The 27615-nt window shown below is 34.8% G+C and overlaps 1 protein-coding gene across 2 annotated transcripts in view; it reads right to left on the bottom strand.

Annotated features, from left to right (window-relative positions):
- Positions 1 to 27615, bottom strand: part of LOC306873584 (glypican-6-like) — a 211226-nt gene that overhangs the window by 20159 nt on the left and 163452 nt on the right. Inside the window, exons 5-7 of one of the 2 annotated variants that reach the window (XM_079422989.1) lie at positions 23973 to 24103; positions 20452 to 20595; positions 18692 to 18721 (exon numbers count right to left, since the gene is read on the bottom strand). In XM_079422989.1, the coding sequence (XP_079279115.1) occupies positions 18692 to 18721; positions 20452 to 20595; positions 23973 to 24103 (305 nt within the window). The remainder of the gene's footprint in view (positions 1 to 18691; positions 18722 to 20451; positions 20596 to 23972; positions 24104 to 27615) is intronic. The other variant, XM_079422990.1, reaches the window with a different exon arrangement.

A 27615-nucleotide genomic window follows, 5' to 3' on the forward strand; every position in this document is an offset into this window, starting at 1 on the left:
TGTTACTTGCTGTTTCTTTGTATCTCGGCCAAATATTGTCTTATCCTACCAAACCATACCAAATAATATAGTTTCCGATTTTGTATATAAACACCCTTGGATAAAAGTGTGAAAATGTAATGTCAATCATTTACAATGTATTTGTATTTTAACAAAACAAAAAGCAAAAAAACAAACAAATATGCATTCATATGTATTTTAAAACATATATATTCAGCAAACAATCCCGAAAAAGTGTCATGGTTTCAGAGTAATGGCTGCTGAAAATTCAACTGTGCATCGCAGGAATAAATTACATTTTAAATTATATTAAAACAGAAAACGGTTTTCTAAATAATAATATTATTTAATAATATAATTTTTTTTAATGGTATTTTTTAAACAAAAAAAATCCAGCCTTGGTGAGCAGAAAAGACTTATTTCAAAAGCATTTAAAAATCATACTAACCGCAAACCCTTAACTTAATCAGGATCATGTCTGCTAGACTTCTATATATTTAATTGAGTTTCCAGTGTGTTTAGAGTGAAAATGCCACAGCAAAACCGTTTTCTTCTTGATTTTATGATCAAACTCCTGAAATGAGCACAGCAGCCACTGGACGTCCCGATTAAGAACAGGACTTAGCAAGTTGCCATCACAATGTCAAAACTCCTCTATAAACAAGCACATGTATCCAGATGAGACGGTCCTCACATTGCACTGTCTAGTCATCTGCTTTCTCATGAAAGCGCCAGTGAACCGAGTGACACTGCTAAGGCCGACCCTCCACATTAATTCAGCACGTTTTACAGCCCGTCTTCTTGACGTTCCCTGCCAAGAGCTGAAAGCCAACTCCAACAGGATGAGCTACGAGTGATGTAGCCTCTTTCTTTTTAGTGCCTGTCACTGTGTCGCTCGTATATCAGCGCAGAGCTTTAACGTTTAGCTGAACGTTTTAATTACATACACTTTTGCTAGCAAAACAGTAGCAGTTAAGCATGTGCTGTAGATGAACATCACAGCATTGATTAATTTATCTGGTTTCCCTTCACAGCTTTCGAAACTGTTGATCAAAACACTTTAAGGGGTATTTCACCCAAACATGAAAAGTGTCTATTTGTTAGATGAGTTTGTTTGTTCATTGGATCAGATTTGGACACACTTGCTCACCAATGGATCATCTGCAGTGAATGGGTGCCGTCAGAATGAGAGTCCAAACAACTGATGAAAACATCACAATAATCCACAAGTATTGAACACCACTCCAGTCCATCAGCTAATGTCTTATGAAGTGAAAAGCTGAGTGTTTGTAAGAAACAAATCCATCATTAAGACGTGATTAACTTCAAACCGTTGCTTCTGGCCAAAATACGAGTCCATAATCTATAATAATGCTTCCTCCAGTGTTAAAAAAAGGGGAAAGGGAAAGGGAAGTGGTGTGTGGCCAAGTATGGTGACCCATACTCAGAATTTGTGCTCTGCATTTAACCCATCCAAGTGTACACTCAGTAGTGAACATACACCCGGAGCAGTGGGCAGCCAATGCTGCGGCGCCGGGGGAGCAGTTGGGGGTTCGGTGCCTTGCTCAAGGGTCTCACCTCAGTCGTCGTATTGAGGTGAGACCTCCTGCACCTCCTGTTGTACTCTCACATAAAAATCCACCAACATATTTGTTTAGATCTGTTTTGCACTGTTGTGGCTTGTAAACAGTGCTTGATCTGTGCATATTTCTATCCTGATTCAGACCAGAAGACTTTTTCCCTGGAGGAAGCATTATTATGGATAATGAACTTATTTTGGAGTTAAAATGCCTTAATGATAGATTTGTTTCTTGTTTCTTAGCTTTTGGCTTCTCAAGACATTAATAAATTGACTGGGGTGGTGTGGATTACTGTGATGTTTTTATCAGCTGTTTGGACTCTCATTCTGACGGCACCCATTCACTGCAGAGGATCCATTGGAGAGCAAGTGATGGAATGCTATACATTTCTCCAAATCTGATGAAAAAACATACTCGACCTAATCTTGGATGGCCTGAGGGTGGGTAAAGTTTTAGCAAATTTTCATTTTTGGAGAACTACTTTTTTAATTGATCGACTACAGAAGTGGACTGGCACTTGAGGCAGATTTAAATAGGTTTAGATCCTGTCTGTCTAGTAGAAAAGTATGTCTTTTGATCAGCTAATAAGATAATAACAGATGTACATAGCTACATATTTTTCAAATATGTGGCGTAAAGGTCAAATAAATCCATCTTCATGTTTATGCAGACCATAAAATGTGTCCAACAGTAATTGTTTTTAAATATATTGTTGAAGGTGATGGATTTGTTACAAGCAGTGCTTTAAAGGGCATAAACTTAGAGACACAACTTCTCACATTTCCACACAATATGAAGCAGCACAACTGTTTCCAACATTGCTAATCATAGTGAATGTTTCATGAGCAGCAAATCAGCATATTAAAATAATTTCTGACAGATCTTGTGACACGGAAGACTGGAGTAATGATGCTGAAAATCAGCTTTGCATCACTTTTTTTATATTTACAGCAAGTAATTTCAACCATACTGGCAAAGTTGTTAGGTATTGTGCGCATATTAACATGAACACCACAAAAATCTGTTTAAATAAACACAAGAACAATAAAGGACACAATTATGATGAGAAGTCCAGAAATAAGATATATTCACTATGTTCAAATCTCTTGCCCTGAATACCAAGACCCTCATTATTAAAAACACTGTGTACAGTTTGATCCAAATGTGAATTTTGAGCTCCCTGTTGGGCTTTTCTTCTTTAAATAAACTTGTCCGTTGTTCCCCTCTGGAGCATGGACATGATAGATTGATTTATGTTTTGTTAATATTAAAACAGTCAAGTGTTATACTTTCCTGTCTTGTATTCCATCCAAACTCAAGCTACATTACAAACTATTCTAAACACTGCAGCACAAACACAGACAAAGAACAACTGGGTCCTTTCATTGACATTTCAACATTGACATTACACACACATTTTGCCTAATGATTTCATATTAATTCATACACTGCCGTTCAAAAGTTTGAGGTCGCTAAGATTTTTAAAATAAGTCTCTTATGCTGAGCTATGCTGCATTTATTTGTTTAAAAAATACAGTAAAAACATAATTGGGAAATATTATTATCAGTGTTGAAAACAGTTGTGCTGCTTCATATTTTTGTGGAAACTGTGATACATTTTATTTTTCAGGATTCTTTAATGAATAGAAACTCTCACTTCTGTTCAATTTAATGTATCCCTGTTGAATAAAAATATCCATTTTGTTTAAACAAATCTAAAAACATCATAGAACAGTCTGTCACTCATATTGCTGGAAAATTACAAACCCTTATGGAAAATAATTGACTTTTGGTTGCTTTTATCTGCTGCAAATGACTTGTATTTCCTGAATGAGGCCCATTATCTTCATATTGATTTATCTCTCTAATGATGTCTTAGTATACTATTAATTTAATAATTCATCTGTATTGCTATCTTCTCTACATGTTTTGATTTCTACATCATATTCATCGTTTATTTTGCTGTGCCATTAATGGGAAACCATTATTTGCCCATAAAGGTTTCTGTGGCTAGGAATATAGTCAGAGTTTGGCTCAGAATATCTCCAGCATCTGTGGAAAGGTTAAGCGTGCTGAGGTTTCATTGTCTGCTGGGTTGTTTGTGTCAAAAAGAGGCTTTGGGTAAAAGGTTGTCTGTCTGAAAATTTCTCAACTATGAACACGACGATAAGCCTGCGAGGAACGTTCCAGATAAAGCAATTCCCCATGCAGCTGGACTCTGAAATCCGGTTTATCTATGCAACATGGCTATGAATGTAATGCGGTTATGGGTTAGTTAGAGTCTACAGACATATCCATTTCCGTGATAAATGCATGACGTACCCTGTGCATTAGATCAGAGCAGTGATCCATCAACCAGCATGTCAGCAATTCCTAGGAAACGGTAATCTACGTTAAATATGAAAGCGCTGAACTGAATGGATGACATAACTTCGGCGTATCAACATGAAGATGCTTTCAGGATCTTCCCAAAGGTTCTGCGCACACATGAAACAAGCCAGCGCTGCATGATTATGAGCTATTTATTATTCATGCAGCAAGCAAATATATAAATAAATCCTAGACTGCTAGAACAGAGGGGTCAGACCCAGAGGAAGCGCATACATAGCCTCCCATGATGCCGCTGAGCTGAGCGCCCCAGCAATGCCGTCACATGCTCGCGTGAAGCAGTTCCCCTCGTCTGTCAGAAGAACACATTTGCATGATGCTCAAAGGAAACCGAGAACACCTGCTTTCTGCTTGCATGCATTTCTGATACTAAAAAGCAAGTGTTGTACATGCATTGGTCACTTTCATAAAAACAAAGCATTTTTGCTTATCAAAGTGCCAGATGGTCAACAGAAAGGTTTCTGTGACCTGTGGGACTCATTATGATTAGTTGTTTTTCTTTACTTCATTAGCAGTATGTATCGTATTATTAGTTGTTTTCCTTACTTCATTGGTAATATTTACCGTTCTCAACTCGCAAGTATTGCCAAGGGTTTTTTCCATGCCAAGTTATAATATTTCCTTTTTGCACCTCAAGCATCAGAGCCAAACTGAACTGTTAGTTTAATATGGCATCACTATTTAGTAATTTAATCATCTGCCACAACATTGCAAATATTAATTATGATTTGATTAATTAATTAGCATGATTAAATTATGTATTCCGACATGTTGTATACTTACATAGGTGTAAATAATAAGTTTTGTGAGCTGCCTGCCCAGGTGCATGATAGTAAAAAAAAAAAAAAAACTAGCCAACAAATTTAATCTTCCAAGATGCCTATTTTTGGCCAAATTTTAAGCCAGCATCCCATCACATTTTAGAGAATACAATCCCACATTGCAATGACTCGGTTCACCCAAAAATGAAAAAAAGAAAAAAAAAAAAAGAAAGAAAGAAATAAAAAAATTAAGGTCAGTAGGGTCCAGTATTGTTTTTAACCCCATTTTCTTACATTTTATCCACTAAAACTACTTCGATGATATCTATATAGACAGCTCACTATGGTTTCCAACAGAGCTTGGTCTAATACAAAACAAATACCACTTGTAAGATGATATTGCATGATGGATTCGTCATTATTCTGCATTAATGAAAAATGAGATAATCATTATAATGTCTCCCTTGTGAATATTTTAGGGTGAACCAATTCATAAGAGGGCGGTCTTATAAGACGAGCGCAGATGGGAGAGTGAACACAGTATCTGTCTGCTCTGTCCTTTGTCTGAGGGACTTTGTGGCACAGATGGCACATTCTCACAGTTTTATTGTTTTTTTCACCCTTTTTTTCTGACATTTAGAATAGCGATGCTTATCATGAGGAACATCTTGAATTGCTGCAGCGCCGCCAAATATTTAATGGCATCTCGGTACTTGTTTGTTTTCTTCTTCCCAAGTGCAATTAAAGTTGTCATGAAGATAGATTTGTACTGCTCTGGTAAATCTGCATTAGTGGAACATACAATTAGTCGGGTCATTCTGCAAAATGGGTGTCGTTTGTGTGCCTCGTACATGTGCATAATAATGTTTATTTTATGTATGCAATAAAGTGGATAGATGGATATATATATTAGTGTTGTCAAACAATTAATCGCGATTAATCACATCCAAAATAAGTTTTTGTTTACATAATATATATGTGTGTACTGTGTAATGTACATATAAATAACACATGCATGTTTATAATTAAGAAAAATTTTATGTTTATATATTATATAATAAATGCATTTCTATATAATATAAATTATACAAATATAAATATATACATGTAAATCCATGTAAATATTTTCAAAATATATATTGGATGTTGGTGTATTTACACACACATATATTATGTAAACAAAAACTTTTATTTTGGATGTGATTAATCGTGATTAATCATTTGACAGCACTAATATATATATATATATATATATATATATATATATATATATATATATATATATATATATATATATATATATATATATATATATATGAGAGAGAGAGAGAGAGAGAGAGAGAGAATTTTAAGAAGTGAACTCGATTTACAGTCAACTCAAGTTGAAGTTAATGTGAGCTTTTTTCATAATTATCGGCAAATGCAATATGCAGTCATGATGCCATTAGCACTGGCGATACTGGCTGTATTCACTGGAAAAGGCTCGGCGATGCCTCGTTAGCACTTAAGCGTTTTTACCCTCCACTCTTATTAGCAAAGCCATTTGTAGATAGCATTGAGCATTATCCATTTTGTTTGGCACTCTAAAAGCTTGCATTACTTAAAGCAATCTTAGTCTTCCAATCAATACTGTGCAAATAGCCATTTAAGGCCTATCAGGACATCCTGTTTCATGAAAGCCTTTATGGGGTTAAACTAGACGAGCTCTCTGTTGACGTTAGACAGACTGCTGCTCTAAAATGGCTAAAATGTATTTTTTGTTCATGTTACATTCTCAGGCTTTCATTCAAACCACATGTGTGTCTGTAACAGCTACACCCATGAGCACTGACTGCAGCTCTGCATGGAGTTTTAGGTTAACCAAATTATGTTAAATCCCTTAGAAATGATATGGGTGCATGTGTATAAATATATAGAAATGTATATATTTTGATATTATAGAACTTGGATGAGAAGCAAATTTAAAGTGGTGAATTACAGTGAAAACTCTAAAACTTTCTGATAATAATTAATGTTTAATGCTTAAAATATTTATAATATAATATAGAATAGAATGTCATTATTTTTACTACTGGTAATGAAACTTCTGTTGCGTTAAACATCATCCAGTAACACATTCCTATAATTATGAGCACATTACGAATTCCTGTGTACTTGTTGGAAATAAACACTTTCACTCCTGAACAGCAGAGGTTATTGCATATGGTGCTCTGATGCTGGAAAACAGTCATAAATTTGCTTCAGCCAGCAGGACTTTCCATGTCAAGTGTGTGTGTTGTGGGTTTTATGGTCTGTTTTTGCTAATCCAGTGTGTCCTACGCTCCACCGGAGGCCCGTTAGCACACCTGAAGCTGCCATCTAATCACTACTCCTCTCTGTTTGCCTTTTATTGCCAATTGAGCTGCTCCATGGCGGCTCGACTGTGATTGTGAAATTTTAATGCAAGTGCATTTTTACTACGTCTTTTCCAGGACTTAATGAAAATACTTTCTGATCATATTGAACATTTACGATCGTTGTTTTCTTGTTTTATAGATTACTGAATGATTGATGAATTATCATGGAAAAATTTCCTCAGACAAAATATTGATGGTCATAAATACTGAATGATTAACATATTCATATGCCATGGTGGTACTGTTCACATACCCGAAAAGGTTTTATAAAAAATATATAAAAACTATATAAAAGTGATAAGTAAGTACTTACAGATTACCATATTCATGTACCATAGTGTTACTATTTCCAATAAACAGGATAATACTATGGGCATTATAATTAATTATTTTGAAATTAATGACAATGATTATGATACTAAATGACTGCTAATCCAAAATCCAATCATGTCCATAAACATATTATGGTAATTTGAATTAACAATACAGAAAAGTTTTTAACCATGATCAATACTACAGTACTAAACAATTACCAAATTAAACACCACAGTATTAATATGTTCAAAAATATGGCACCATTTTTAAAAATACATGGTATTATTTTGAAACTGATAATAGATTGATTGTGATTCTAAATGATTGCCAAACTCTTATAACCACATGTCCAAATACATTATATTTCTACTGCATTTTTATGCAAAAAACATTGATAAATACCATAGTACTAAATGACTACCCTATTAATTTACCACGGTGCATTCACCCAAAAACATAGTAGCATGTCCTGAAATGTGAATGGTAATGCTATGGTCCCTTAGAATTTCACTTGAAACACAACAGTTAGGTTGATATAATCAGACTCACATTGTTTCCGCATTTGCTCTTTAACAGAAGCATTAAACTCTCTCTAATTGAGCAGACAGCTTTGCCTTACTGACCTCCCATCATGCCTTTTAAGACGACCCGGAGAGCGAGAGGGAGGCGCATACGAGTCGACAAACGATTGGACAACAAGAGAAAGTCTACAGGAGATTAAGACGACGAGGCTTTCTGAGGTTCCTCTTCGCTTCAGAGGAGAGGGATGTCACTTGATCAACAAAGAGAGGAATTTTACTGGCCCCTTCTGCCGGGACATGAATGGATTTTCCACTGGCGTGACGTGTGGGGAATTGCAAGCTGCGGATACATGAAGAGGAGGCCATTGAGATGCACTGCCAGTCGCTGGCACTCGCTCCATGTGACATCAGGGGTGGTGCGGTTCAATTACGTTAAATTAATTTACCAGGCGCTTCTGAATAACAATATGGCCTGCATTAATGAAGGGTATGTGTGAATGGATGGGGTGACAAACGCTTGGTCCTGAAATCAACAGAAAATGTATGAGCACAGGGATCGTGTTAAAAGCGATAGTTCAGCCTTAAGTCTGTCCTCATTTACTCAAACCAGTATGACTTGTGGAGAAAAACTGCAAATGTTGAGAAATGAACTGACCACCCCTTTCAATTTAATAAAATGGCTCCAAAATGACAAAAATCACCATGTCGATAGTCCATATGACTTGTGCATTGTATGCAATTTCTTCTGAAATCATATGATGGATTTGTCTGATGAACAGACTGAAAATTAAACAGAATCACTTAAATTGACACAAAAGTTATTGTCAATGATCAAAAACCTGTGCACTGTATCCAACATTCTCTAAAGTCATACATTTGTGAGATGAACAGACTGAAATTTGAAACAAGATATATTTGCATCCACTTCAATGTGACAATTACTGTAATTATTGTAATGGTTGCTAATGTCACATTTATGTCTCCAAAAAAACATAGTTTCATGTCTTCTGAAGTCATATTTGAGTAATGATAGTTTTTCCCATTCAAATGACATTCAAAATGATGCTAGTTATTTTTTTTTTAAATACATAAAAAGCACCATATTAGTAATCCACATGAACTGTATTTAGTGTCTTATTTGCTTTGTGTGATGAACAGACCAAAATATACAGTTGCATGCATTCAAATGAGACAAAAATGATTGCTAATGATGTAATTTGTGTCTCCAAAATACATAAAAAGCACAATATCAATAGTCCATATGACTTGAGCACTGTATTCAATGTCTGCTGAAGTCTGTGATAATGAACAGACTGGAATTTAGGCTGCAGAAAATGTATCATTATCAAAAAAGCATCATATACCAGTAACTCATATGACTACAAATGACATATGAATGACTCAGTATGTCTCCAAAATACATAAAAGCAGCATATCGACTGTCCATATGATTTGTATACTGTATTCAATGCCTTTAAATGTAATACAACAGGATTCTTGTAATGAATAGACTGGGATTTAATACAGTTGCATCAATACAAATATGGCAAAAACTGTTGAGAATGATGTTAAATTTTCATTGTTTTTGTCTCAGAAAAGCACCATAAAATGTGGTCCATACAACTCAAGCGCAGCAGCATTTGAAACTATATGTAAATAAGCTATAGTTGAACATTAAATATTTAAGCAATGCAGTGAATTGAATAAATAATCACATTCGTCCAGTTAATTGAAGAGATATTCAGCTTTTATTTATTGCAAGTGAAATATCACTAGCAATCCTGGAATATGTCGCTAAAGCCAGTTTCGATTATATTCCTTAAAATTGGAAATGCGCCTTTAAAAGTTTTATCGTTAATGCTATGATACTTTACACTAAGACGTATTTGAATGTGTGTGAAAAGCAGATGTCAAAAACAAAACACAGCTTTATGTCTGTTTATCACACAAAGCTTCAGCATTCGAACAATCTAAATAATGTGAATGAAACATTTTAAGAAACAAATGTTTTTGGGTGAAATTGGTTCTTTCAAGACTTCATGCATGACACTCATCTTTACACCGAGGAAGCTGTGGTTGTTTATTCAAATACGCACAATAAAATATCCATAATTATATGACTGAGCTGGAAGGATGTTGGTTTAGAAAATCCCGTTTCGTGGGTCCTCCCTTGAAAATGTCTTCTCCGAGGTGGTTAGGAAATGCCCACATTTATGCCCATCGTGGTTATTCTGCTCATAAAAATATCTGCTGAATCTGCAAAACAGCATGACGCAGCAGCAGGCCATGCCGCGGAGGAAGAAAAAAACAGCAGCTGACTGCACTGGTGTTTTATTCACCCTACTCAGCCGCACGGTAATTGTGGCTTTGGGGGAATAAAATATAGAGTGGCTATCTGAATGCACGCCTCCATTAAACTGTAACTTAAACCATCTGATGGAATGTCTTTGTGTTTTAAAGCTATTCAAACCCTTCACTGGCAGATGCGGTTGGATGCTGTATCAGCCAGCGCTCAGCTAACAGACTTTGGGTTTGCTTTTTTACAAGTGCTTCTTTCTTCCCAGCCACATCCTTTGTATTTTACATGGATTTAGCCCGGCATGCCGCAGCCAGGTTACCGTAAAATGTCAACCGAAACCGTTTAAGTGAAGGGCGAACGTCAACAGAGCCATAAAATAACAGATTGAGAAACTGAGGTTACGCGGCTACAAAAAGAAATCGTAGGATGTCACTTGTCAAAATGTTGATGGCTAATAACAATGTGAAATGTTTAGATGAGCGTCTAAAAAGCCAGGGAATCAATGAAAACTTCATAAATTGGAATAAAAAAAAAAAAAAAAACAAAGAGCAATTTTTAGCAACAGCAATATAAAGTAAAAGTCACAAGTATACCAAACTATAAGAAATTAATAATTTTATTAAATAAGGACACATTAAACTGATCAAAAGTGACATTAAAAGACATTTACAATGCTTCTATTTCAAATAAATGCTGTTCTTTTGAACTTCATTCATTGAATATAAAGCAGCACAACTTTTTTCAACATGGCTAACACTAAGAAATGTTTCCTGAGCAGCAAATCAGTATATAAGAATAAATTCTGAAGGATCATGTGACACTGATGCTGAAAATACAGCTTTGATCACAGGAATAAATTACATGATACTATATATTAACATAGAAAACATCTATTTTAAACTATTTATTTCAGAAAATTTATTTCACAATATTGCTGATTTTACTGTATTTTTAACAAATAAATGCAGCTTTAGTGAGCAGAAGAGACATTCTTTCAAAAGCAATAATAATCTTACTGACCTCAAACTTTTGAATGGTAGCGTAAATACACAAAACATTTATAAAATATATAAACCAAAAAATAATGCTTTATGCAATTGTAAATGTATGTAAGTTTCTTTGGTAAAAGCAACTTTTCTGATGAGGTTGAGTTTGAGAAACTCTAGTTAATATAATTAAACTAAAATCACGCTGAGCCTCTTTTCCACTATAAAAAAAGAAAAGAAAATGTCTTTTGTAGCCTGAAAGAAAATCCTCTGCTTAAATATTAATACGGTAATCTTCATACGGTAATATCACTAGTGCTGTGCTAAAAACCATCCCGGCTGTTGGAACGTCAGGTAGGGTTTTTCTATTTTTGATGTTATGGATGTATTCAGGGCACAGAATCTTAGCTCTCTGGCTGACCGAGGTTATAAAACGTCTTCATTTATTTCGCAGGATAATTACACTTGGCATTAACAGACAAAAATGCGCCACTGGCAGCCTATGAGAGAACAGGGATCCAGTTGTTTGGGTCAGAGCGCTTCTTGCCAAGTCCGACATAAAATCCTTCTGCCATATAATTAAAAAGTGGCTGCAGGAATACATATTCCCATTTTACACTTACAAGTCCCCCAGCAGGCATATATATACTCCTGATTCACATGAAGCTGACGGTGTAGCACGAGAATGACCTGCAGATGTGGCTCTTATTCATCTACAGTTTCCCAACCTCTTCATTTATTTCCATTTCTCCTCTGGCTGCTGTTAAAAGCCTCCTACATACACTGGAGATGGAGAGTATTATGGAAATGGCACTTATAATAGCCAATGAAGGCATATTTCCAAACAACTATCGGTTGCTAAATGAAATTCTGTTTATTTCTGCTGGAACTTTGTGACTGCATTCATCGCTTGATGCAAACGCAACGGCCATTTTTCTTCCTGTCATCTTTCTAGACGTTGGGATGCAAATTAGGAACAACCGGTACTTGGAAAACATACTAAATCACAGGTGATGATTTATAATGGAAGAAGACAGTTTTCGGTTCATGCATCAGTCGGCATGAGCATGTCATGTAGCCAAAAAAAGCAACTGACTTGCATGAAATCCAACAGATCACCTGCAACCATGGGTTTTTCATGTAACCTGCATCATCCGCTTGACATTCTGCTCTGTCTGTACACATAAGCCGGAGACATCTGGAAGTCAAGTAATTAGTCAGACGAGCCTTCAAGCTAGATGAGGAACAGTCCGGTTCGACGCCTACACATAATAAAGTGGGCCTGCATTGAGTGAACGCCTCCGAAGCATCTTCCACAATATGGATTCCCATGAATTCAGCTACATATTGTGTTTTATCATCTGAAAACAGTCTAGCATGGTTTCAACTTCTCACAACTGAACACTTAGAAGATTTTACTGGTCATTTTTTAGGAATTTCTCCTAGGAGTATCTCTAAAGAGAAACAAATCACATATAGTTTAGAGCTATAAAATTAAGTACACTTAAGTCACAATTACATCAGATACACTGAACAAAATTATAAGCACAACACTTTTGTTGTGGCCCCATTTTTCATGAGCTGAACTCAAAGATCTAAGACTTTTTCTATGTACACAAAAGGCCTATTTCGCTCAAATATTGTTCACAAATCTGTCTAAATCTGTGTTAGTGAGCACTTCTCTTTTGCTGAGATACTCCATCCAACTATAATCCAGGTGTGGCATATCAGCATGCTGATTAGACAGCATGATTATTGCACAGGTGTGCCTTAGGCTGGCCACAATAAAAGACCTCTAAAGTGTTGTGTTTACAATTTTGTTCAGTGTAATTTGGTCTTGGATCAATTGATGAGAAATCGTACCAATAAGTACATATCACTGCAGTTTCCAACAGAAATGAACACTCGAGGTTGGTAAAACAGTGAGCACTTGTAATAATTGTCATACACAGTTATGATTACAGCTCCATATGTTTTGATTTCCAGATGTAACATGCTTGCTCAGTAGCTCAGCTGGCACAGAATGGGACTTAGGTACAAATCCCATGAAAAACTTGACTCATGCTGAAAGATGAGATATTAAACAAAAATGTTATATTAAAATGCAAATATAAAAAAAATTGAATTTATTAAATTAAATTAAATTAAATCTCAAACTTTTGATTTCAAAAAGTCATAATTTAATAATACTTCAAATGTTTATTTAAAAAAAAAAAAATGGTTGAATTGAATTGAATTTCTGTCTGCGACAGAAACAAGTTTACAAAACACTCCCCTGTTTGTTATTGGTCAACGAACTTATAGTCCCACCCCCCAAACTCATGCCATTGGTTGAGCTAATGTTACTGTGCTAGGCTCCTCAAATAAACACATTTTAAAACCACCACAGAATTGTGGGTTGGAATCAAACTATACAAATGTCTTACAAACTATCTGCTTATTGAAATAGCCATAGAAGAATGTATTTTAACATTGCAAACATTACACACATCACCTTAAACCAAAACCACATATCCAGTTTATTTGCATTCAGTGTCATTGATCTCAGTGACAAACACTGAAACATTAGAGAAAAATCCAGTCTGATTTCAGTTTAGGGAAGAATATAATTAGCTATGTTTCCTTCCAAGTTATACATGAAAGTTAAACATTTTGGAAGTTCATTCACATCTTGGTGTTTCACTCCAGCGGTTTTAATGCAATTTCCCAATATTTGCATTAAAATACATGGATAGAAGCCTGAGTACTGATGTCTGTGATGTGAATGATGTAAGACATAAATCTATCAGTGCTTAAAGCTTATGTTATCTATGTGTACTTTAACACACCTCCAGCTCAACTTCCTGACGCTTTTACGTGTCTTCCAGCATGAAGAGGCTCGTTACTTTAAACGGCTTGTTCTCGTGTTCTCATTCACTCGGCTCCCAAGAGGACGCCTATAAGTCTCAGGGATAAGTGCTTCCATTAAAACTTCAATGAGCTATAAAACCTATGTAAATTCATTTCCTTAATCTTACTTATGATACTTGGGTCACAGACAGCAAACTTCTATTAGTTGCAAAAGTGCTCCCTTAACAACTTCCCTATTCACACACAGGAAGCTCCTTCCAGGTCTCTGATCCAAATCATTCCAGACATTTAAAGCTTCAAAGATCAAGAGGGCTGCTCTACACAGGCAGCTTTTTATACTTAAAACATTTCGATATTTGATTTTAAGGACCTTTTTGTTTACTTTTGCATGCTAAATCATTTTGGTCGCCACTTGAAATGCATCAGAAGTTCCTCAAGAAAACAGTTGCTTTAGCAGCTTATGTAACCAATCATAAATATTGAGCACAGAGAAATAATACAACAGCACACTGCTAAAACGTCTTACTGTTAAAAAACATTCACTATATTGATATATTGTAGTATACAGTATATATATATATATATATATATATATATATATGTTACGTCCTACTGCTAGAAAACAATCACTACACTGATAGAGAAGCATCTCATCATTATTTTATGAAGGACGTCAAGCCTGTTCTTGCTTAAACCCTGTGCTTCAGCCTCCTATTCACATCTGCTCCCCGAGGTTAGCAGCAGTGGCTCTTTTACGACTCAAGTCATGTACACAGTGATGGAAATAAATTGGGTGTAGAGCAGAGACCCATGAGTGTGGTTGCCAGACGCACACAGGAAGAATCAATGCAGCTGCAGTGCTGCGTAGGATGAGAGTGTAGACAATGCATCTTTACATTTGAGCCAGATGGCCGCTGCATGTTTACCTGCTGCTATCAGACCACGAGCACTCATTTGCACTGATATTTTGTCATCAGAGCTGTTGATTTCTGTAGCTGGTGCGATGCTTGGATCACAAAACACAATCATTAAAGCACAAAACACTAGCAAACAGGGCAATGAGCAAGTTAGCAATGTTGTATGGTCAGCTCTCAAAGCTTGCCAGATATTTGGGGTTTTTCTGAAAACGGGCCTGTGGGTTCGGGGTTTTATAGCTGAGGACTTAATGGATCTCTGATGGAGTCGAATAATAAGCAGAATCTGTTTCACTTGTTCAACATTGTTCTTTATAAGCATGACTGGAAATCTGAGACGATGAATGTTTGAAATATTGTTCTAGTCATGTAATATAAAGTGTAAAAGTATGCAAACACATACAGTGTATCCCATAATGGAATATAGAATAACTAAACCTTCCATTTACAGTATGACAAATAAATCGGAAGCAGCAGCATCTTCCTGACTCGTTTGGTTGGACTGGCAAAAGATAAGACTTTTTTTTAATAGAATAAAAAAAATGTATAAAGATGACTGTATTAATTATAAACAACTGGCAATAATAATAATAATAAATATGTATGCATGTATGTGATATTATTATTATATTGAACAGGAAAGGTATATTTAGCTCAAATCTTTACAAACATACAGTGTTTACTATTGATGAGAGTTATTTAGTGTTTAAGCGTTACAAAGCATATAATGACTCCACTTTGAACAAAACTGAACTGAAGGCCAAAAAACAAAAAAAAAACTATTTGCAGTTATGGTCAGCTGTACAAAAATGCAATTATTGTAATGGACTACACTCATGGTGCAATGACGGGTCACTCCTTTGGTAAACATGAGATTTCTACATTTGATCTGTTTGTAATGTTTGAAACCAACAAGGTCAAGCTTTGCGTGCTAGTCAGCAGCTCACATGACATTTCAACTGCAGCCTACGTGGGCGACCTTATGTCATATTTTATTCATTCAACACTCTTGGGATGGTGAACATCCAGAATAAACTACAATCACAACCTTCAGCCAGAGCAAAACAAAATGACAAATGCTCCACATATGGGTCTTTTGCTTGATGACAGGTGGATTGTCTAAACTCAACAAAATTTGAGTGTCTCATGCCTTTCTTTAACAGGGAATGGTTTCAGAATTCGGCTAAAGTTCTGACAAGTTCTCTCAAACCTATGAACAAACGTTCTTCCGGTAACATTAAGAGGACATTTGTTCAAAGTTATGCGATCTGAACTTATTTTGAAATGTTTTAGTTTGGCATTTGTCTAACAGATTTTTTAAATGTTATTACTTGTTTCAGAATTTTCAGAGAACATTCAAAAGTAACGTTTCCATAATGTTTGCAAAATAACAAAATGGAATGTTCTCTTAATGTTAGTACAACTAAGAAAAAAAAGTTTTTAAAATATTTATTTTTAATAAAAATAGTTAATACTTGTTTCAGAATTTTCAGAGAACATTCAAAAGTAATGTTCATACAATGTTTTCCGAACTGACAAAATGTAACGTTCCCTTAACATTCCAAGAAAAAAAATAACCAATCATTTTAAGAACTGGATGTTTTGAAGGTTTAGAGAACATTCAAAAGTAATGCACCCATTATGTTTATATAATGAAACGTTCCATATATAATGGTCATATAACCAACAAACAATGGTTTTAAAACATAAAAAATATAATAATAATGATATAATAAAATAAAATAATAACTGATTTAAAAAAAAAATTGGGAAGAAAAAAAAATACATTTTGAGCATTTAGAGAACATTTATAAAATTAACTATTCCCTTAACAATCAAAAATGTAAACATTTTGAACAGTTTGAGAACATTCATAAATGATTTAAATTAAAAACATGAAACGCTGGGTTCCAGGAATCATAAAATCTGACAAACAGCAATCGTAAAGGACCAGGAAATTGAACATTGTGCAGCTTTTTCTGTATTTACAGGTCTACATTATGTCAAGGGTCATGAAAACACTTTTGCAGCTGGTTAACACGGTTAGTGGTCATGTGGGTTAATCAATGTCAGACAGGCCAAGTGTAAGTGAACACAAGAGCATCATTAAAGCCAATGAAAGAGGTGTCAACAGTTCATTCGTTTCAGACCGACCGCAAATGCATTTTTAAAGATGCTTCCTGCTGCTACAGCTAATCTGTGTGTGTGTGTGCAAAGAAAAGCTCTAGTTAGTTTGAATAAAAATGGTCAAGTCCCGCTTTCCCTGTCTCTTTTTCTAAATGAGCCTGGAATCAACTTTTGGAATCAATTCCAAAACATTACATCAAAGTCAAGAATTCTTGAATCTAATCGAACCCAAGAAAATTAATGAAAAACTGAGATTATTCACTTTGTACTGGTTCCACCAATAAGCTTTTAATTTCTTTTCATTCCATCTCTCACTGTCGCACTACAGCAGTCTTTTCAGAGTGTTTTGTTGGTCTCGGTAACTGTACGCTGTTGAATTAGCTGCGTTGGCAGCCACAGTAATTTGCTGCCACTCCACATCCTCTGTGTTATGAGTAACACTGCCGGAAAACAGCACAAAGATTCCCTTCCAAGCCTTTACTTCTGTGAGGACAATTTCAACTCCCTGATATATGAGGCTATTTGTCAGTTAGCAAACTCATTTTTTCTCCAAACAAGCAACTGATCGGACATTTACTACAGGACAGTCCCTACAGAGCAACCTGAGTTTAAGTGCTTTGTTACCAGCTATTTATACCACACACACACACACACACACACACACACACACTTACGTATACTGCCGTTCAAAAGTTTGTGGTTGGTAAGATTTTTTTTTTTAAAGATGTTAAGTCTCAAGGTTGCATTTATATGATTACAAATACAGACAAAAACAGGAATATTTTGACATATTATTACAATTTAAAATATCTGATTTCTATTTGAATATATGTTAAAATGTAATTTATTCCTGTGATCAAAGCTGTATTTTCAGCATCATTACTCCAGTCTTCAGTGTCATATGATCCTTCAGAAATAATCCCAATATGCTAATTTTTCTTCAGAAATTGTGATTCTTTGGTCAATAGAGAGAGCAAAAGAACAGCATTTATTTAAAATATTTTTTGTGACATTATAAATGTCGTAACGATCAATTTTTATTAATTTGATGTATTCTTGCTGAATAAAAACATGACAAATAAATAAATAAATAAATAAATCTTACTGACCTTAAAATTTTGAACAGTAAGACTTTCATGAACCATAATGGAAGTAACTCAATACACATCCTACATACATTCAGCCAAATAATACAAATTCTCTCATCATTTACTGACGCTCATACTATGTTTTGTGCCTTTTTTGAAGCTTGAAAACTTCAGTCCCTTTGCATTGTAATTGCATGTAAAAAGAGTGAGAAGTAAAGTGGTTTGCTTCAACATGATGGTGAGTAAATGGTGCCAGACTCTTCATTTTTAAGTGAATTATCCCTCTAATGAGACAATGGACTTAACATCTTCCTTAAGTCTCGCCAGCACAGATATACAGCGCAAAACTACTCAGAAAACAAAAAGTACACCAGCGGATAAAGGAGAGGAGGGAGAGATGGAGAGAAGGCTGGAAGCCACAAGACAAATGATGGAGGTAAAGTGAGAGGAGGGTTGGATGGCTTACGCTGTGTTGCATCGTCCTCCAGACAATCCTCTGGGATGCGGAAGCAAAAACAGAGGAAAAAAGGGATTTCATTGAAAGTGGAGATGAGAAAGCATACCACGGGTAAACACATGATAAATATGCATTAGACAGAAAAGCAATATGCACGATTACATTTGATGAATGGCATTGCTGGGATATTCCATCCCATTCCCCTCGGTCTAAAAAACCAAGCACATCCCCTTTACACACAAACACGTCTCTCTAACTCAACATTTATTTAACCATCACGTCTGCATTATAAATTCCAGGGTTAACTTTAAACTCATCCAATGCACAGCTGAGTGGAAAAAGCACTCGCACATATTGGACAGAAAGTCGTTTTACAGGAGTTCTCCCGGTTAGCTGGAGGCTAAAATAAGATTATGCGCAAATGCAATCTTGTTCTACTTTTAAGTCAAATTCATATCCTCATCTATTCTTGTTAGGTACTATGAGTCAGAACACTTTATTCCAGTAGAGCAACTCTTAGATGCTACTTCATTATAAGCCTAAAACGTACAAATAAATAAACTAATATGTTAGCACACAAGAATAAATAAATAAATAAATAAATAAATACAAATAAAATAAAAAAAAACGCATACATCATACATGGAATGTTTTTGTTGGATGTTTTAAAATGGTTCAGGTAACATTCAAAACTAACATTACAATAATGTTGTCAAAATGATTAATTGGAATATTCTCTTAATGTTCATATAATCAAGAAAAACAAACTTGTTCTACAAGTCAAAATCAAATTTGATCTATTCTTGTATTATGAGTCAGAACACTTTATTCCAGAAGAGGAACTTAAGTTCACTTTGACACTGCTGCATCATAAGACTAAAAATAACAATTATAACAAAAATAAAATATAATATTACATATAATTTGTGTAATGTTCAAGATTTCGGTAACTTTTTTTTAAAGCCTTTATGTATAATGTATTATAAAGTTATTCATAATGTATATTGTTGTGCATTATAACTTTTTATGAGCAATTGTAACCAAATGTTAATGCATTATATGTTCTAAAGGTGTAATAATTAATATACAAGTATTATAATGTATAATGTAACAGTAATTACAATTATTCATAAGACCATACAATGCATCGTAAGGTTCATTACAAGGGATATAAAATGCATTAAGTAAAGTGGTACCAGAAATTTTTCATTAATTAATTTATTAATTTATTTATTGTTTGTTTGTTTGTAACTCTGACTACTTGTTTCAGAATGTTCATAAAACATTCAAAAGTAACTTTTGCATAATAACTCGTGTTAAATGATAAAATGGACTGCTCCATAAATGTTTGTATAACCCAAGAGAAAAAGGGAATCTTGTTCTACTTTTAGGGTCAAATTAATATTTCCCTGTTTTCTTGTTATGCATTATGAGAACGCTGTATTTCCAGTAAATTTGGATTTCCTCTCAATCCAACACACTCAGACACTACTTCATTATAAGCCTAAAAAAAACAAACAAACAAAAAACAATAAAATAATAATAACCACGAAAACCTTCACCCAACCTTATTAAGCTGGACTTCAGAGCTATTTCTACTTAATTTAACCCTAAAAAAAAAGATTTTTTTCTAATTTTTCGTCCAGTACCACCATTAAAGCTTTCCCCAGCGGCCGCTGCATTCTCTCGGGTCCGACCAGCAAAGGTCACCATCATCCACTCACGCCTTCCCACGCTGCCCCGCTCTGCCCTCGCTGCCACCCACTCACCAGTCTGTCCAGGCTGGTGCCGGCTGCCGTGGTTGGCCTCTCTTCTGGACTGTAGGGTCTGAAGCGACTGTTGAACACATCCGAGATCCCGCGGGCAGATCGGCCCACTCCAGCTGCTTTGGGATGACCGCATCCCTGAAACACCTATAATTACCAAAGAGGGGATGCATCAGTCCCTGCGGTTAGGGTATGAAGACAGCTATTGTAAAAGAGGTGAAAATTAAGAATGAAGTGCAATGACAAGCATATATTTTGCATTGAATTGTTTACTACAACAGACATTTCACCGCAGCTGAATTCATGAACTGATGAAGTGTAAAGTGTAAGTTAAGCTTTGGATTAAAGCATGTGCCGAATGCATAAATGTTTATGCTCATTTGCTCAGTGAGCTTTACATTTTAAACACTATATTCTGATTTGACATGAACCTTAAGGCCATTGCACACTGAGTCTGAATTTTCGTCTCAAATTGTTGCATGTTGAAAAATAAATACAACCTCACGATGTGTCAATCACGTTTACACACTGCCTCTGAAACTTTCGTCCATCATTAAAAAAATTTGGATCGGGTTCGGTTTTCTGCATTTTTGACATCCGTAGCAAGCATTTGGAGAGGTTTTTGGACAATTCAATACAAGTGAACGCCAAAATCCAGAATGGCGATTGTCAAGTTCATCCACTTCATCTCGTAGTACAAACCACTGTAAAAATCCTTGCATACTGAGTTCACAGAAATTGGTGGTCTTCTTTTTAATATATGAAAGTGACGTGACATGTGGCCAAGTATGGTAACCCTTACTCGGAATTAGTGCTCTGCATTTATCCCATCCAAAGTGCACACACACACCCCCGGAGCAGTGGGCTTTGCAATTTTTTAGAAACGGATTCATTAATACGCATCGGACTCAGTTTGCAAGGTTACTGTGCGTGATCATTTTTTTGGATGACGAATGGGGAAAAAACGCATTCAAAAGATTTGGACTCAGTGTTCAAGGAACTTGACTCTATGCAAGTATGTGCATACATAAAATTTTAACCAGTTTTGTGCATGGCTGAAATTTTAATGGAGTGTCTATTTACACTAAGTGCAAATAGCCCGTCTTGTTGGCAAAGGCTGTTTACACTAACTCCACCCACTAACATGTGATTGAGTTAGTCAACACTAAAAAAAGATGCATATTCAGCATCAGTTTCAGTGGCGTAGATATAGATGCTTTTTGATGCGATCAACCCGAGTTCCATCCCGCCTTTTGCCGAACTTTTTCCTCCCTTTTCAAATCTCATATCGCATCAGAAAGGCATTTATTTAAATAAAACTGAAGGAAATAATCAAAAAGTTGAAAATAAAGTATCGGGTAGGGTTAGGATAAGTGTAGGGAGGGCTTTATTGTCCCAACGAGGTGGCATCCATTTAATAATTTGAATTAAAACTATAATTTACACTCAATACCTTATTATTGCGTACTGTTTTATAATGTACTACAATACTGAGGTGCAGATAATTGCCACTATAGTAGTATACATAGCAGAAAATCTTGCTATTTTAACAGTGTAAATAGAATCCATAGCTATTTGCAGTTAGTGTAAATAGCATATCTTTAAAAAAATACTGCTATTTTCACTTGGTGTAAATAGCATCTCATCCAATTTTTAAACCAGTGGGTAAGGTAAAGTGAAATAAAATAAAATAAAATTGATTTTATATTTTCTGCTTTTTTTTGTGTGTGTGTTTGTCTTTTTTTGTTTTTAAATGTCTGAATAGTTACATTTTAAATTATTTATTTTGAGTTATTTTAGTTCTTCAAGTTAAACTGAGCAATAACAACAACAACAAAAATGTTGCCTTGGCATCTATCAGAAATAATACAACTTTAAGCTTTATTTAAAAACATATATATATATATCAGTTATGTTTTTTTTTTTATGTTTTTAGATACAGAAACAGAAATGTCAATAAACAAACAAAAACAAATTTGATTCAGATATAAAATGCTCTACAGAAGACAATGGTGTGAATATTTAGATCAATTCAACTCAACTTGCTTTTATTTTTTACTCATTTTATTTTGTTATTTCATTTTAAGTTTTCTTCTCATCCGATAGTGTCAGTGTAGTCAAATTTTTAATACATCTACATTTAGATAAAATAAAATTTTTACATAAGTTAAGTGCCTAAATTCATGCATATTAACATTTGATTTGTGTCACGAGAGCAATAATGCATGCTTTGCATTGAATTGTGGGTGAGCTGACAGTGAAGGAAGATTTTAATGGCACGGCTCTTATGGCAGGATGTTGTCTGCACTCTGGATGGTAATCATAGTGACAGATCGTCTGATATCAGAGTCTCGGGCTGACATGTACACACTGATTCCCATGCTCTCTGTGCATTTTCAATCAGGTGCTGCTTTCCTGAAGCTTTTAATGTAAAAGCGGAGCGCAACACTCGAAACACACCACACAGAGCGTTCTTTCATTCTTTCGCATTAGAATCTGACGACCGAGCCACATTTTATTTTTTGTCCTGGCCTCTGAGTGGAAGTCCATCAGGGAGACATGGCTAATTTGCCTGAATATGAAAGCTCGTGCTAAAAGCTTCGCTACCTGCGGTGTGGCTTTACTACATGATTTATGAGCAGCATGCATATTTCATCAACATCACCACAAAACATCTGTAAAAATATTTATTGTCTTTAAACTGTTAAAACTACACATTTCTGAAATATTTGAGAATCCATCCATCCGTCCTTCCACCTGTCCTGTCACTTTACACTTGAATACACTGAAAAGTGTTATCATTTATTTCAAATTGCTTTATTTATTCAGACAAAAATGGCATTATGGTTTAACTACCGATAATAAATTTAAAAATTATTTTAAAATGAAAAAGTATATAAATTAAATTAATAAATTAAAATTATAAAGTAAATTAATATACTGTATAAGTATATAAATAGACTTTTACTATTAATTCTATTAAATTAGCTTTGTAATATATAAATTAAATAGTAAACACATTTTAAAAAGTATATACACATTTCAAAATGTTTAATTCTATAATTGTTTAAATGTAAAAAAAACCCAATCTATTAAATGTATTCAAATGGTTTTGAAAAATAACACAAAAATGTAAAAAACAGCATAATAATCATTAATTTAATGTTTATATTAAAATAATAATTAAACTTAACATAATACATCCATACATACAGTATGTACGTTTCTAAGATCCAATAAAAATGTCCTTTTCTAAGAATAGAGTGAGATTTATCCTTGTCTTGCAAATCCTTATTTGTCATTGACCCAAATAACAAACAACTCAAGACTGCAGATAATAACGGAAGAGTCATGTTCCTCACTAGCGCTCATCTGAAGAACTAAAACTAAGAAAGGATTTTGACTTCCTTCTGGTATGAAAAACACATGGACCTGCTCCAGCCTGAGGAGCTTCAGTCCTTGATATCTGTGTGCATGTGAATGTGTGTGTGTGTGTGTGTGTGTGTGTGTGTGAGCAGACGTACCTTGGATGAAACTTGCATGCTGTTGTCCTGCATGGCCATGATGGCCTCAGAGATCTTTACATCTATCGGCTCCATGACGGCCTCGATGTTGAAGGGCCCTTCCAGTCTGTCAGCCACCAGCAGCATGGCATCTGTCACAACATGAGACGAGAAACACGGTCATGTACAGGACCCATGACACACACACACACACAACACACACACACACACAACACACACACAGATGCCATGAGTCTCTTGTCCATCTACATCCACAAAAATGTTTCTTTCATCAAAACCTCCATATGTGGAATCTTGCTGACCATTTTATACTATATTTAAAGTCAACTTGAAAACTATTTTAAATAATTTCTGTTATGCAAGCAAACAATTTAAATATTATTCAAAATCAGTGCTATCACTTATTATATTACAAGCTATATTTCTTTAATTGTTAGAAAAACATGGCATTGTAATATATATATATATATATATATATATATATATATATATATATATATATATATATATATATATATATATATATATATATATATATATATATATATATATATATATATATATATATATATATCTCCATATATTATGTATATCCTTTGGTGTGGAAAATAAGGAAAATATGTCCAGCCAAATTCAATTAGTATTTTGTTAGATGGGTATAAAAAAAGCTTAGTTTACAGTGTATTTTATTAAGTTTTAGTTTTATTTAATTTGAATTATTTTAATACTTCAACAAACTAAATGGAAATTATATATACATATATATATATATATAAAATTATATTTTGATATAAATATAAATTGATATAAGTAAACAGTAATTTTAATTTCATGCTGATTTTAAATAAAGTCTGCTATAAAATAAATATTAAACAATAAAAATCATATTATTTCTTAAAATAAAGAAAAAAAAGGAAAAAGTTATTTTATGAAAACAATTCTGAGCACAACACAATATGCAATATGAGGAGAAACACTTCCCTCGCCTAACAGACACACAAAACACACAACTTCAACCTTCAGCAGCTGAGACAAATCAAGACAGTTTAATTACAGCACACGAGCAGCTCCTTTGGCATCTTCCCATGATTTTGAGGGAAATGTACACATTACTGCCCTGCCAGTGTTACTTATTCTAACAAACTGTCTTCCACAGCCAGAAACACATAATGACTCTCCATTTGTTTAGCTGCGAGGGACATTATAGAGAAACGATACGTCTCAAGATTTCAAAATATGAGCGCGAGGGAAAAACCTCAAGGGTAAAATCAATTCGCTGACACTGATTGAATCAATACATTACATGTTTTTATGCCCGTGTGACAGTCGTATATACAACTCCGAGGGCTTGATCGGGAAAACAGGAAGTTTAATGTTCATCGAGCCGTGCCGCTTTCTGAGGGCCTGTTGAGTCTAGTATTTACCACCAGTCCATCTGTTGGACACTTCATACGGTTTACTAGCGTGCCTGTGCATAATAAAGCTTTTCATTTGCATAATTTCATTTGCTTGATTGCATAACAGACATTGTTATTCAAAGTCAACATGAAATCAAAAGTTCACAATCAAACATTTACAGTAGTTATTTTTCTAATCAGCTACCATTTACTTGAAAATGTTTTATTCATTCATATACTGTGTACGCACACACACACACACACACACACAAATATATATTTTAGTGTTGTAGTACTCAAGGCCAGTCTTATAAGACCTTTTTTTTTTTTTTTTCATTAATGTAATGATGTAAAAATTCTGGCTTTAAATGCAATCAATAATTTATTTCTAATTTGATTTCTTTTGATAATATTGTGCCCAGAGAGGATTCGATGGGGAATTGAAGAACGTAACCGAAATTAATACAAATGTCCAAAAAATTCAAGATATGATTGTAAACAAACATTGTTTTTCATATTACATAAAATTCCACAAATAGGAGCACGATTGCAAAATGTGATTATTAATTTTATACAAATGTTATTATATTTGATATATTATGTTATATTATATTTTTTATAAAAAAATATATATTTCGGCAATGAAACTAGTTCCAAACAAAGTCCAGCAATCCATAGAACTGTTGTGCTTCTGAGCAACACACAGCGACGATTCGTTACTGAATGACGGACGAAATGCTTTGAATCGTTGAATAAGTGATTTGTCACCACCTAACCAACAGGTGGTTTTAATATTCAATTTATTTTCCCATCATATTTCTATATCTATTTCTATAAATTGTATTGTGAAAACATTATTTATTATTTCTAACATCATTATAATAATGCAATTGTAATTGTACCAATTCAGATGCAGATTCTGTGCCACCCCGGATGAATTCTGTTGTTACTGATTTCATTTGATTGGTAACAGCTCTATACAGTATCTTATCTGTATTAATGTATTAAATGTTGATCTTTCAGATGAATTTCAGGAGTGCTGGTTTGGTCTTGACTACAACAATAATATGTAAGGAATAATTGACGACGGGCCGTTGAATTATTAGAAAAATAATGCACACCCGAGGTGGTGATGCGGCCACGACGCGAAGCGGAGTGGCCGTTACACCTCGGGTGTGCATTATTTTTGTAATAATTCAACGGTCCGGAGTCAATTATTCCGCTTATACTACGGTTGCCACACCTCAAGACATCGATCAGATTATATATTTCAAGGGATTCGTCCGGTTTTTCTACTTAAATCGCTATTGTGAGTAGGATTATTTCTACCGCATCTCATCCAACGACTCTTTTGCTAGTTCCAAAACGTCATTTTAAAGCTGGCAATGGAGGCTTGAGCCGTTGATAGCAGACTAATGCAGTTAATAATGAAGTTATTAGAAAGAGAGCGAGAGAGACAGAGACACAGAGAAAGAGAAACAGAGAGAGAGAGAGAGAGAGAGAGAGAGAGAGAGAGAGAGAGAGAGAGAGAGAGAGAGAGAGAGAGAGAGAGAGAGAGCTTGTATGAATTAGGCTACCTCTGTGTGTCCCTCAACAGTGTTCTGAAGCACCGTCTCTAAACTGTAAGTCTGCTTTAAGATGCAGCGCTGTTATTACCTCGCTAGTGAGAAATGTCATGTGTAGCCTTTAAGTTGCTACACTAGGCTAACTGATAAAATCGTCAGGGCAGCGCTGACAACGATGCGAAGTGATATGGAACTGTAATGCGGTCAAGAAAGCTGCCTGGAACTACGTTCGCCGTGCGTTTCCCTGAAAATAATTGCAAAAATCAGATTCAAGCATTCAACGGCCCCGTAGTATAAATACAAATAATATACATATAATATATATGATACTTCTTAGTGCTTTATCACCATTAGTATGATAGTACCATGGTATACCTATATGTCCAACAAAGCACTGCAGTACCCACAATCTGTTGTATCCAAAATACAGTATTGGCACTGCAGTATCCAAAATATCATGGTAAAAAACTGTAAGTGACGCGGTACTATGGTAACACTAGTATTGTTTGAAGTACTTTTACAAGACAGTGTCAAAAAGTTCAATGGTATATTTCAAAATACCACGGGATTACTATCATTATCATAGTACATATTTGTACGGTTCAAGTTCAATACTCTTATTAAATCCACACTGTAAAAAAAAGTTGAGCCAACTTAAAAGTTTAAGGCAACCAGCTTCAG

Source organism: Barbus barbus, assembly GCF_936440315.1.
Source record: "Barbus barbus genome assembly, chromosome: 8".
NCBI lineage: Eukaryota > Metazoa > Chordata > Actinopteri > Cypriniformes > Cyprinidae > Barbus > Barbus barbus.